The 14,545-nt window shown below is 42.3% G+C and overlaps 1 protein-coding gene across 11 annotated transcripts in view; it reads right to left on the bottom strand.

Annotated features, from left to right (window-relative positions):
• ANK3 (ankyrin 3) overlaps positions 1 to 14,545 on the bottom strand; it is a 382,298-nt gene that overhangs the window by 125,668 nt on the left and 242,085 nt on the right. For all 11 annotated transcript variants that reach the window (XM_054206394.1, XM_054206393.1, XM_054206384.1 and 8 more), the window contains one exon: positions 663 to 761. In XM_054206394.1, the coding sequence (XP_054062369.1) occupies positions 663 to 761 (99 nt within the window). The remainder of the gene's footprint in view (positions 1 to 662; positions 762 to 14,545) is intronic.

Below are 14,545 nucleotides of genomic sequence, written 5' to 3'. Positions count from 1 at the left end.
GAGCGTGTTGCAAAGACTGCCATGACAGCCCACAGCTCCACTAGTTCTAGGTTTACTTCCAAACATTTGAACTTTTTCCTTCTCTTTTTACTGCTGTGTAAGGATAACCATATACATTGAGCTTCTATGTCACTCAGCGGGTAGGGTTAGGTGTTAACCTGATGGAAACCGTCACTACGCCCAGCACGTTTGCTGACAAATCCAGGCCAGCAGCAAAGCACCCGGTCAGAGTTCGAGCTACTCCAGACCCAGCAGCAGCACCCTGCTCTGTGACACTGGGTAATGAAAGGCAAACACACACTGCAGCTCAAAGTCACTCTTTTAGCATTCAAATTCTGAAATATCTGAATTGAATTCTCACCTTTTGGTATTTTCCTGTACATTCACCCCTACCCCCAAGTAGTTAGAAGCAGTTCTTAATTAAATGCTCTATAAAGAACACGGAAAATTGGTGGTTCTGAGCTTTGTCACACATGGTATTTCACACACTGCTTTAAGAGATGTAAATTGTTAGCATCCTACTGCAACCATTTTATAAAAAAGAAATGCAGCGCAGCTATGGTAGCCTGCCAGGAAAATGAATGATTTAAGCTGTACAGCAACTAACAGGTCAGAGGCAAGAATTCCACGCAGTCACTCACGGCATTCACACTTAAGCTTACCCGTGTTTTGGCATCAATTTTAGCTCCTCGATCAAGTAGGAGTTTGACCATATTTGCATTTCCCCTCTTCGATGCAACATGTAACGGCGTGATATCATTCTGTAGAAGAAAAAAAACCATGAAAGTAAATATCCATATATCTTTCTTTCATGGACTCTGTGATCAATTTGCTCATAGAATGAATTATGCCCAATTTGCTAGAGCATAACACAGTTTTGTTTCCCCGAGAGCATGAAAGCAAAGGGAAGCTGTGATCATTCACACATGTGAGTTACTGAGCTGATACCTTGACATATAATGTTATGAAGACAAACAATCAAGTTGCGGTTGGAGTTGTAAGAAGACATGATCATGCCTCAAGTTCTCAACTTTTGTATAGGAGTTAAACTTATGCAATTTTACTGACTAAACTCTAGCAATTTAATTCAGCTATGGTTGCTTCCGAGCATGTAATGATAAGGATTCATAGCGCACAACTTCACTGGCCTCGCAGGAGCCGTGGAAAATAAATAAAACCATTACATCTGTAGGTCTAGTTCAAAAGTGACAAGATGCCGGTGCTATTTATTTCTCAACATTATCAACAAATTCCGAAAGCCTCGTAAGCACCTTCGTTTCAGTGACATCACTAATTTCATCTACTGAACTTGTTCCTCTAATGGATGTAGTACCATACTTTGAGGTGCAACTGTGAGTAGGTGTATGTGTCCCCTCCCCACGTGGCGCCAGGCAGGCCAGCAGCGTGCGGCAATGTCACACACCGGGGACAGTTACATAAGCAATGCCTGTGCACACAAACACACTTCTTTAACGAGATAGAGCGGGGATGTTTCTTCACGCTCTGATGAATCCTTTATCTCGCAGTGTATGGAGGCCACATCCTGTATATATTTGATCATATGGAGCGAAGTAAAAATAAAAGGATTTAAATAGAGCATACACGGCTACAGTATGAAGACAAATAGAATTGTAAAGAACATGTTTCTGTGCATTCAGAGTCAGCGTAAACAGCCAGCTGCGTAAAACCAGCTTCCCTGTGACCGAGCAGAAAGCGATAAATTTTAGTGAGCATGTGTCCTATGGCTGAGTGAATCAGAAAGGCACCCTTCACCTTGCATAGCTGGAGAGCCGCACGAGTGTCTTGCCTGGCCGACCGAGCGTTTAATAGTGCTTCCTCCAAACTGCAGGTGAGTTCAGTGAGAGAAAAGCAGCGCTGAAAACAGATCCCCTCTCAGATGTGACAAGCTGACTCACAGCTTAGTAATAATGCTGAGTCCCTAATCCAGGATGCTACATTTTCATTTACACAAAATTTCACTATGAAGCCAACTCACAGCTACTAGCAAGTACTAACTAATGTTATCACAAAGGTAAAATACATTTTAGCCAGGTGAAATGACACAGCTTCTTTCTCCACTATCGATGATCGTTAGAGCCTCAAAGCAACTATTACTCCAGGGTAGCTTCTAATTTCTTTAATAACAAACAAAGTAAACCAAAAAATTCATAGCACATTAAACAAAAAGTACGCTATGCCTCGTCCTTCCAGGAATGTAAAACTGTGTGATTGCTTAACTTGTAATTTGTGAGTTAGTTTTGAAAAAAAAGAATTCTATTTGACTGAGAGTTGACATTGAACATGATATGGCATCAATATATTACTTTATCAGCTACAAAGAGGGCAGAAAAAGAGAGGAGAAAAACAATCATGAGGAGATATTTTCTGCTTTTCCTCCCTTCCTAGGAGGAAAGATGTTACTGAGATCAGAGGGAGAGAGATGAATTCTACTTTCTTGAGAAAAAAACAGTAAAGGAAATAACTTTCATGTCTTCAAGTAAAAGGTACTGCAGGTAATTTAGACTGAAGAACCACCTTTTTCCATTTGCTGGGGTTGATGGGCAAAGGGGTTAACTCAGTCTAATAGACCTCAGTGCCCTGTTAATATGTCAAAATAATTTAGTACTAATAACTTAGTAACTAATAATAATCAGAGGGGTCATCTCCAAGGGGGATCTTACAGTAGGCATCTGTCCAAAACAAGACGATAAGGCCAATGAAGCTGTATTTGGGTCACTTAAGGAGGCTTCGGGTCAACAGAACCTGGTTCTTATGGGTGATTTCAAGTACCCAGACATTTGTTGGAAGAAGAATACAGCAGCTCACATGTCATCCATCAAGTTCCTGGAATGCGTTGAGGACTGGTTCCTCATACAGACGTTAGATGTGCCAACCAGGAATAGGGCACTGCTGGACTTGCTACCCACAAACCAAGAAAACTTGCTTTGTAATATCTCGGTTAGTGACAGCCTTGTCTGCAGTCATCACAATGTTGTGGAGTTTGGGATCCTGCTGAGCACGCTGAAGGTTAGCACTAAGACAAAGGTTTTAGATTTTAGAAGAGGAAACTTCAGCTTGCTCAGACCTCAGCTGGGAGGGTTTCCATGGGAAGCTTCCATGGAGGATAAAGTAGCTAGTGAGTGCTGGGAGTTTTTCAAGAATGCTCTCCTGGAAGCACAAAACCAGTTCATCCCCCTTAAAGGTAACATAAGCACGTGGAGCAAGAGACTCCTTTGGCTTAACCGCAAGCTTCTGAGCCTGCTCAAAAGCAAGAGAGAAGCGTACCAGAGATGGAAAACTGGACAAATACTCATTGAGAACTACAAAGGCATTGCCAGGGCATGCAGAGATTCAGTTAGAAAAGCAAAAGCTCAGCTCAAATGGAAACTAGCCAGACACACCAAAAACTACAAGAATGGGTTCTTCAGGTATGTAAACAACAAGCAGAAACAGAACGAAAATATTGGCTCGCTGTTAAACCAGAGAGGTGAATTAGTCACCAACAACGCTGAAAAGGTAGAGGCTCTCAACACTTTCTTCATCTCTGTCTTTGCCAGCTCTGTTGGGCCTTAGGCCTTGGGAATAACAATCCAGGCTGATGGAAACACAGACCCACCATCAGTGAAGGAAGAGTTGGTACATGAACTGTTACAGGAGCCTGAGCCCTACAAATCGATGGGGCTTGATGTTATCCACTCCAGGGTGTTAAAAGAGCTGGCTGACGTTGTTGCAAGGCTGCTCTCCATAATCTTTGAGAAGTCATGGAGATCAGGGGATGTTCCAGGAGTCTGGAAAGCAGCTAATGTCACCCCCATCTAGAAGAAGGGCTTAAAGGAGCATCCAGGAAATTATAGGCCAATCAGTCTTATTATTTCAGTCCCTGGGAAAGTTATGGAATGAATCCTCCTGGGGACTATCACAAGTCAAATGAAGCACATGACAGGCAAAAGCCAGCACGGATTCCCTGAGGGCAAATCATGCTTGATGAACCTGATCACTTTCTATGATAAAGTAACCTGCTCGGTTGATGTGGGACGAGTGGTGGACATTGTCTACTTGGATTTCTCCAAGGCTTTCGATACCATTCCCCACAGCCTCCTCCTAGAGAAACTGATGCATTGTGGTCTAGACAAGTGGTCTGTGCGGTCGGTGGGGAACTGGCTGGCAGGCTGCACCCAGAGGGTGATGGTAAACAGCGCCTTTTCAAACTGGTAACCTGTCACAAGTGGGATCCCTCAGGGTTCCGTATTGGGCCCAACACTGTTTAATATCTTCATAAGTGATCTGGACAATGAGATCAAATGTACCCTGAGGAAGTTTGCTGTCTTGCTCCTGGGAAAACGTCATCCAGGAGTGCAGCACAGACTGGGATCTAGCTGGCTGGTGAGCAGCTCTGTGGAAAGGGACCTGGGGGTCCTGGTGGACAAGCTCGATATGGGTGAACAGTGCGCTGCTGCAGCAAAGAAAGCCAACAGGGCGCTGGGTTGCATCAACAAGGGCATCACCAGCAGAGATAAAGAAGTCATTTCCCACTCTACTCAGCACTTGTCAGGCCACACCTGGAACACCGTGTTCAGTTTGGTCCCCACTATCCAAAAAAGATGTGGACAGGCTGGGGAGGGTCCAGAGAAGGGCCACCAAGATGATCAAAGGACTGGGAAGCCTGACACATGAGGAAAGGCTGAGAGAATTGGGCTTCTTCAGCCTTGAGAACAGAAGGCTTAGAGGAGACGTTATCACCATGTTCCAGTATTTAAAGGGTGGCTACACAGGAGATGGAGACTCCCTTTTTACAAGGAGTCACATGGAAAAGACAAGGCGTAATGGGTACAAGTTACTCCTGGGGAGATTCCGACTGGGCACAAGAAGAAAATGTTTCACAATGAGAACAATCAGCCACTGGAATAATCCCCCCAGGGAAGTGGTGGATTCCTCAACACTGGACAGTTTTAAGATTCAGCTGGACAAGGTGCTGGGCCATCTTGTCTAGACAGTGCTTTTGCCAAGAAAGGTTGGACCAGATGATCCTTGAGGTCCCTTCCAACCTGCTATTCTATGATTCTCTGAATTTACTCTATCATACACAGACTAGAAGAAATGCCTTTTCTAAGCATCAATAAAGAAATGGAGGAGGAGAAAGGGCCAGCATTACAAAAGGTAGGACAAATACATATTAGAAGTCTGGTTCTCATTCATCTTGGCACTAAGCTAAATCAATCTAGTGCAGCACAGGGGAGAGTATAACCACATAAAAATACACAATTTGGATCTAATTGTTTGCCAGTACAATCGTTCAAAGCTCTTTTTGCCTTAGATAAAGGAGAGTTGATTCTAGAGTAGGTGGATGAGTGCTGGCAGATAAGCGCCTCAACTCCAGAAGACATGACTTCCACTTAGGAGTTAAGGTTTAGGTCATACTGTTTGCTTGCAACAGGTGTGTGTGTGTGGCGGGGGAAATAAATCCACTTTCTTGTTCAAAAAGGAGTCCTGTTTGAATGGCCTTCATATTTATGGGTAGTACTGAAACTATCACGACAGTGCAGTTTTCTTTCAGCTTCCAACAGAGGCAAGCACCCTGGCTGGGAATGTGGGGAAATTTTCCAGCACTGAATAAGGACTGAGCTCGCTTCTGTGAGCTGGAGAGCTAGCAATCCATCTTTCCTCCCTTTGATCACTTGTCTTTATGAAAACCATAAATTTAATGTCTCTAGGATCTTGAAACCTTGCGTTACATTTGGTTGCATAGGCAGCAAGTTCAGGAAGAGATAGATGGATAAAAGATGTGATCACTTTAGACACAATTTGTTAAGAAAACCAACTACACACAGCTACCCTGAAATAATGAATCGAGCAGGAGAAATCAAGCAAATGAATCCCTATATGGCCAATGAAATATCTGTCCTTATGGATGATCAAAACTCAGCTCCTCTACCCTGGGAGAAGAGTGCTGCAGCACTCACTCTCTGGGGAGGAGGATGCAGTTTTTGTCATACTCTATTCAGACAGTTCATATAAAGAATTAAGAGACAAAGAAGAAAAAGCATGTTTAGCCTTTTTCAGCCCTAACAGCTCAGGAAAACACTGTGGGGAAATGAAGGGAGGAAAAAAGGGGCAGGTCTCTATTCAGAATTTAATTTTGCCTTTTAGCTATTTGAGCTTTTACTGGTAATAATTCTGCTGGCTGAGAGTTCTGACTCCATGCAGATGAAGAGATGCATTATGTGAATGCTTGAATAGTTGCACACTGAAGTTTAGGGCAAGCCACTTGTCTTTGGTCAATACCGTGTTGTGCCAAAGCTTAAAGAATTATATCTAGATCTGTCATGCATATGGCCCCTTCCCATCTCTCATCTGACAATTAAGAACATGAACTGAGAAGTTAATAAACCTCAGACAACATCATCATCAATGTTTCTGATGACAAAACATAAAGCAAGCAACTCAAAATCGAGTTGTTTGTACTTGTCACAAGAAACTAGAGATAAAAAAAGCTTCATAATACGTGCAGCTTGGGTGTATGTTATTAAGACTAAAACTGTGGTATCAGCAAACAACATAGCCACCAAATGTAAGGTTCTGAATTCTTCAGTAAATCAACAGCATCTGCTGTCTTTTCAGTTTATTTTTATCTGTTTGATCTTCTATAAATTTCTCCCTTTGTTCTTAAGATAGAATAGTAAATCAGGAAACTTTTGAAGATGTTTTCCTGCAGTAATAAAGCTGAAATGCCTTCAAAACATTGCCATTAAAAGATGCGGTTCAGATCTAGAATGTCTGTTGGAGTGCTTCTTGCCCTTGCTGTTGAAATATCAAATGCTGGATAATGTCTCAGGTAGACCCCTTGGCACTGAGATCCAACCGGCCGTTCAACTTGAGGGGGTTAACAAATTCTACAGGGAACATGAAACATAACATGGGAGAATAGCAACCTAAAACTATGCAATAAATGCTCACGGGATTATCAACTAGCACATAGCCTTTCCTCTCCCCCTTGGCAGATTTCCTAGGGTATATGACTTGAAGTACTCTGAAACTGTATATAGCTCAAAGTGTGGACAGATTAGATGCATGCAATTTTTTTTCTATACCTCACAGCATTGTGGATGGCCAGTTTCCCTTTATCTCTATCCGTTGCCTGCTGCAGCCACCACCCTCTCGCACAGGGCCTCTGCCTTCCTTCAGAGTCTCACAACATCCAGAAATATGATGGGTGAAGAGTGACCTGCTTTTACATTCACTGGCTTTTGCTTGTGCCTGATCAAAGGAAACACTAAGACCCTTTCAGCTGCAGCTGAAATTTTCACAAGGAAATTCAAAAAAACCCTTTGAGTTATCCTGTGCTGAGCAATAAGCCACCTACATTTCCCCATCTGAAATGAGATCAGCTCCCCTCTGACACGTGGCGTTACCCATCACAGTTCACTACAGTAGTCAGAATTACTCCTTGCTATTACAAATTAGCAACACGAATGGTTAGGAAGTCAGAAAAAAATAGGGGGAAAAATTAAAATTGAGAGTGCAAACACAGTACATGTTAGAAGTTTTATTTTAATCCATTTAGAAGATGACGAATTCCCCCTGGTTTCTGGTATGCTATCCTGTCCTATGGGATTGCCTCTCTCTCCCATCAGACAGTCTGACTTTACAAGCATAAGGATGCTAATAATAAATAAGAAAAGTAAATGTTTGCACTTGCAGTATCATATTAGGCTCTGAAGTGTACCTTTCAAAAAAAGCACATACAAAAAGGGGTAAACCTTTCCTAGTCATGTGCTGCATTGTTCTAAATACTGACTGACTGGCAGATCATGTGGGGACTGTGAAGACTCATTGCCAGCATCATGGGGATTTGGTATTTCTCCTCGCTACCAGTGAGAGAGCTTAACCTCCACCTCTGAGCTCTCCTCCCAGACCCTCGCTGGAGTGTAGTTTTAAACAGAAAAATTTAAATTCTTTATCTTTGATTTTTTTAAAAGAACAGTTTATTACCAAAATGTTCAGATTGACTTGGAATTTAGTAGGATAGTCCTTCTCAGTTCTCAACTGAGAGCTTAATGTTGACAAAAAAACGCATGAATAAAACAGAAGGTGAAACTAGCCAGATTGCTAAAGCTGAAATGTCCTATACAGTCGGGAAAATCCTTCCATCATTGGGGTTTCTTCAGGAAAGAGCATAATGTTGATTGTTGTATACTGGAATTGCCATCAACAACACTGAGCGGATATTACTGCTGTTACCAGTTTCTGGAGGTATGGGAAGATTGTGCTGTGCGTGTGAAGACTCTCATATGCAACTAAGCAGCTACATCAACATGTTGTATAGGATAATACTCAATATTCTCTCCTCCTATATTTTTCTGCAATTCAGAATTGAAGCTACAACACAGCAGAACCCCTGCAGAGAGAAAAGTCTTATATTCTAGTAGAAGTTACAGGGATTGCTGAGACTTGTATAGGACTTTCAGGAATTAAAGAAATTACAGCTACAAACACACAATCAGAGCTTTCCAGGAAAACTTACAACTGTGCATAATTTTTCAGCTTTTTTCTCCTCTACTTAATGTTAATAAGTCCTACGTTGTGCTAATTTAGTTCTTGTAGGCTTATATGCTTATCTTTTTTCAAGCTTGAGATGTATAGAATGAATCCTGGAAGAAAAGAAGGAAGAGTATAGCAAGGAGTTATGGCAAACTACCATTAGGGAAATAAAAAGATGTTTTTCTTTTCTGTTACTGTCACTTACATATTGCCTTCTCTTTTTGATAGGCTGATGGTGTTCTGCTCCTCAGCCTGAGGGTCATCATTAATGCATGTTGTCCTCACACCACCCTCTCAAAATTACCAAATCCTTTCTCAACCTTCCAGTACGCAAACTTTCTGCAGGCAAAGCCCAGTCCCAGTGGAACTGAGATCTCCTCTAGAATAAGGAGTGCTGTGTATCGGGAAGGCTGTTCACAGGGTTGGATGCAGTTTTATGGCACAGTAAAAAAAACCTGTTTGTTTTGGCAAGAAAGATATGGGCAGAGGTCATCTTCATGGAGAGGATTCCTGTGCTACCTGAATCTTCTGACTTGCTGAAGTACAGAGTGGGTGTGGGGGTCACAGAGGTTTCTTTCAGCTGTTGCTCTGGAAGCTACAGAGAACAATTTCTTTCTTTCTTCCTTCCTTTCAAACCACTGCGCTCTTTGGAGACCGGTGAAGCTTCAAAGGCATTTCCTCACCTGGGCTAGGCAGATCTTCCCACTAGAAGATAATCTCAAGACAGAAGAATGATTTCTGAAGAGACTGTGAACCCCCAAAAGATAACTTTTTCCTAACTGTAATTCCCAGAAAATACAATTTATTTATATCACCTTCCTCACCTCCCTGGTCTGCATAGGAGCCTTGGGGAAACACTGATTTGCACTTTATTGTTGCTGAATAAGCACAGTGTAGTCTGGACACACATTCCCATTGTAGCTGGCTGGGAATGGCAGCAAAGAAAATTGTCTGCCCTCCCTGGGCACTGCTCCTGGGGCTGCCCAAGCAAGGCCTGAAGCGGAAAGGGCAGGCACTCTGTGGGGGTCTGATCGATAGCAAAAGAGCTTTCTTGCACAGGATAACATAGGTATAATCAGACTGCTAAGGAAACTGGTTTCTCATTCCTTCCAATGGCTGTGACTTGCTCCAGCATGCATCTGGAGCATGCTTTAGCAAGCATCTGGAGACACCTTTCCAAATCCTAGATATCAAAGTGCAAGGCAGTCCAGAGCAAATTTGAAGGGAGCAGTAGAGGTGAAGAAGAAGAAATCCTCCTGTGTGACCTGTCCTTTTTCTCTAGCACCCACCCATCCTCAGTCTGAAGACGACCTGATTCTGGTAAAAAAAGTCAAACCTGTGGCATGAAGCCCCTGCAATAGCGTCCAGCTCCAGAAACAGCAGCCAGGATGGGAGCACAGCAGTTTTCACTATCCATATGGTCACTGTATGCCAACAACAGATCTCCTGAATTGAAAGCCTGGAACAGGAGAGTCCACCTGGTGGATTTCACTTCTCCATGCTAATCACTAGGTTGGTAGTTCCAGGAGACGGGAAGTAGATAACAAAATTATTAAAACTCTAGGTAACACAGCAGATGCAGTTTGATTCAAAGGCACAAGTGGCCAATGAAAAATATTTTTCTTGAAATAACAGTAATTGCTTTTTCCTGTTGAAAAAAATTGATGAACTAGATTGACTTAAAGGTCTTTGGCCTTCTTTCCATTTGTAACTAGGATTTATCTGCACCTCTCCGACATCAGGTGCCATTGCCAGCTAAGAGAATGATGCCTGGAACTGCAATCCTTCAAAGCCCAGGTAGCAACTACACTTACGTGTTAATCTGGCTATGAACGGAGACTGACTTCACCCTCAGTTACCATTAGTTCTCTTCCTCCACTTCTTTACCCCATGTGCAACTACCTCCCAGTTAAGTAAGGGGGAAATATGGTGATGCAATGAAGGGATTCCTTTAGCTTTGAAGGGTTTCAGAGAAGCATAGCCACACACGTGAAAATGTACTACAGAAAAAGGATGATGAATAGACATAAAACGGCTGCTACATCTACAGTGCAGACCCTGCCAGTAATTGTGACAGGTTTATTGCTGCGTTTGAGCCCAAGAAGTCAAGCAATTTGGAATTAGCATTTTTCCTTGATTACAAAGTAGCAAACATCCAGCCCAATAAAGAGATCTTGTTTCACTTGGATTGAGGTTATGAAGGTCGTCAGAGCTGCCCCCCTGTAAATAGGCAGAATCAGGGCCATCACAAGCTGATTTACTGAAATGATCTCCATCCATCCCACAGGGAACTTTCCATGCTGTGCCATCTTCCCTGCGCTTGCAGCAAGGCTAGAGAAGAAAGCACAGACACAGAAGTGCTAATGCAGTTCAATGGAAGAGCTGACATGAAATCAGTTGCTGGGCTGGAAAAGTGCAAACCAAAAGCAGGTCCCTTTCCAACCTGCCCAGCCTCTACGGTCAGCAGGTACACAGGCTGACAAGCACTGTAACACCTGTAAGAGCTCCTGGAGCTATGCCTAGTTTTCTTAGATGCAGCGCAAGAAGGGAACAAGGGAGTATATGACAGCTGAGAGGCAGGCAGGTGTATACCGGCAGGGGTGAGGGGAACAGCTGCTACTGCATATCACTGGGGACATTATTTACTTACAGTACAGCACCACTGCTCACCTCCTGCACGCTGGGAGCCATCATCAAGCTCATGTGTTTCCCTGCCTTTATTGCTGGAACCTCTTTCTTCCCTCAGGCCTCTCAGAAACCCACTGAAAACACAGCAGGTGAAGAGATGTCCTTTGCCACAGGTCTGCCCTCCTTTTTCTTACATCCTTTCACCAGATCCTGTTTTCACCACACTTGCCCTTTTCCTTAAGGCTCAGAGCTCTGCCTTCATCCTACGTGTCCATTCACATTTTCTCCACCCGTCCCCACCTTCAGTACACTGATGGTGGGAGCTGGCTATTTATCCTGCCCTCACACATTTGTCTTCATGTTGCCCAGTCCACACAAGCATCTTCTGTTACCATAATCCTCTGCTCTTGTTCAAATCTCTCCCCAGAATTGATACTTGCCTAAATAGTTTAAACATAAATTGAAAGACATGCAAGTAGTTTTGATTCATATTTATTTAACAAGAACAAAGGAAAAATGGCTGATGGTTTGCAAAAGCACAAACTGCGTTTGACACCCCCATCCTACACGTTGCTCTTTGCACTTCTGAAAGCTACGGTACATACACCCAGTATGATTTCAGTTGGGTTACAGCCCTTCCATACCTTTGCTCTGTTGCTTGTCTTAGACTGTTAACAACTCACATAAGGGCCCTTCCTCCAGAAGGGAGACAGAATATTGTGTTTATTGTTTACAGAAATTAAAACAAGAAGAGGCAATGAGGTGGCAGTGGGCAGGCTGTACCTACGGGTCATTTTTAGTACCTGTTTTAGGAGTACCTCTACCTGGTTTGCAATTTGGGTAATCAAGGATCAAGCAAGGGGTCTGTTACTTGGTGCTGATAATTGTACTTTACACTCAACTTAGACTGGTGCTTTGTTTGCCTACAAATTCACTGCTCTACCAGAATCTAACTCATCTTGCCGTGAAGTGCTTTCATTACCCGCAGTCTGATAAGCACTAAAGAACAAAATTCAATTCCATATTACTGTTATTTATGCTACGATTACTTCTGTCACAACCACTTTATCTAGATTTGCAACCACCATCCAGTAGAGATGTGCTCTGCGGATGCCCCCACCCAGCTATCACAAGCACAAACAAGCCGTTGGGTGCTCTGAGTCACAGGGACAGCCCACTGCTCTTTCGGGCTGATGTCATTGCGCCTGCACTTCCCCGGCTGTCTGAGCAGTCTGCCTCTCTCTGACGATGACAACTAATGGAGGGAGAACCTGGAACTTCCAGGTCTTGAAGAGGAGGGGAGTATGGCCTTATTACTCTGGATGCGCTCTCCATCAGTGCCCCTAATCCAGAACAGAGCTGCTGAAGACTAAGATTTATTATTTTATTAAAACAAGCATAAGTAGATGATATTTAGTGGTACTGGTACTAAATGCTGCTAATTGCTCAAGTAGCAGCATTGCTAATCCCTAATCTTGTTTCTGAGTAGGAAAGAGTTGACCCAAGACCCCGTTCTTCTTACTTGCTTCTGCGATTAGAGCCTACCAAATACTGAATGCCAAAGCTTATTACCATTTGAAATGCCTTAATGCTCTAATTTGGTCAGTTTAAGGACTTGAGAATAAGAGGTCAACATTAGCAGCAAAAGCAAAGCACGCATAGTTAGAAGCTTCCCAGAAACCCTTAACCCCCAAATCTACTCTTAGCTTGTGAACTTCATATGGATCTAACCCGGGACCCCTCTCTCGCCAATAACATGAAATACATTTAGTGATGAATGTGATTTGGAAAACATCATTGTGGGGTATACGAGAGAGTTGATCCTTAGGCTATCAGCTTAACCCAATATCTGCTAGTACTCTTCTCACCAGCATTAGTAGGTACTGGCTCATGCCTTTTAACAGTGTCTTTTAGCTTTGTTGATTTATCTTGATTAATAAACTGCTGAATGATGCTATGTTGAATAAATAGCGGGCAGGGCCAACACTTTTCACCTGCACTCCTACTTACAGTTTAAGGAAAACATTCTGGGTCTGTCTTTCCTTGAAATTTCTACTCCTCCACCAACTCCCCTTATCAATCACAGACAAGCCCTAGAAAAGAACTGTTCAGGTTTTTTTGGAGGGGTTTAAACATGAGAAGTCCTATAAGGAAAACAGTAGGTTATATGCTAAATAATTGCAATAATATTTTATTGTTTTCATGGGTTTGCAATGCTTATTATAAACACTTTGCTACATGTAAATATGTTCCTTTACTATAGAAGCATTCAAGTTTTTAGCTATACAAACTATCGAAAGTAAAAGAAAATACTACAGTTTGCTTTTGCTATGTGGCAAATGCTCTAAGCAATAAGTAATAAACACAACTCATGATCAAAATCTCTGAAAAGGAGCTGCTGAGTTATCCATGCCACATAATTCCCCTCACAAATATCATCTTGAATACACACGTTGGGGTTCTTTGCTTTTTCTACCTTAATTGAAAGGTTGCTCCAGAATTTCATTACTTATATTTAAAATGAATTAGACAATTATTAATTAAATAATATTAATTACTAATACTTAGTATGAAGTATCTATATCTCTGAATTTCTAGACAATGTTTATTCCCGGCCAATTTATACCTATTTACTCTTACGATAGCATTTGGCTTCAATTTGAATGCCTCTTGCTCCCTTGAGTTTCACTCCCTATTGTCCTAGGAACCACTACCACATCTCCTCCCTGGTTTTGTTTTGGTAAGGTTTGGTGAGACAAATTCTTGCACAGCCTCAATTTGGTTTTGTGGGGTGGTTTTTTTGGTTGGTTTTTTTTTTTGTTTGTTTGGCTGGTTGGGGTTTTTTTTCAGTCTATATCAGAAATACTTTGGAATAACTTGAAATCACATTTGCATTTTTGGGTTGTTTTTGTTTTTAAACCCTATCACACACACCACCCAGTGAAAAACTAATATAGACATGTCCTAGTCTCGGTTGGTAGATTGTTGGAGAAGCCAACAGGAGAAATACGTGTGTTCTTTAGCCAAGAGTTTGATCTGTTTTCCACTGTGAATTTCACCACATGTTCTGTTGCACACTTTCTTTACTGACAACCATTCCTGGCTGTGTGTCAGCAGAAATTCCATGGATATCTTCCTATTCACACATCCCAAACCATTATTGAAGAAGCTAATTAGCAAACAAACTTTTAAGAACTTCAGTAGGAAGTTTTATGTCCAGCATTTCCTAGTACTAACCTATTTTAAATGTTAGCCCCTTTTCTATTTAGCTGTATGTGCCTAAACAAGTCTCCCTGCTTTTCCCTTCTTAAAGCCTTGCATACTCTCATGGCACCCACTCAGCTTTCCGCCAACATCCTCTCTACCCTACCATTCTCTA

The sequence above is a fragment of the Rissa tridactyla genome, chromosome 6, assembly GCF_028500815.1.
Source record: "Rissa tridactyla isolate bRisTri1 chromosome 6, bRisTri1.patW.cur.20221130, whole genome shotgun sequence".
Lineage (NCBI taxonomy): Eukaryota > Metazoa > Chordata > Aves > Charadriiformes > Laridae > Rissa > Rissa tridactyla.
The sequence above is the reverse complement of the archived record's forward strand: the minus strand, read 5'-3'. Positions and strand labels throughout refer to the sequence as shown.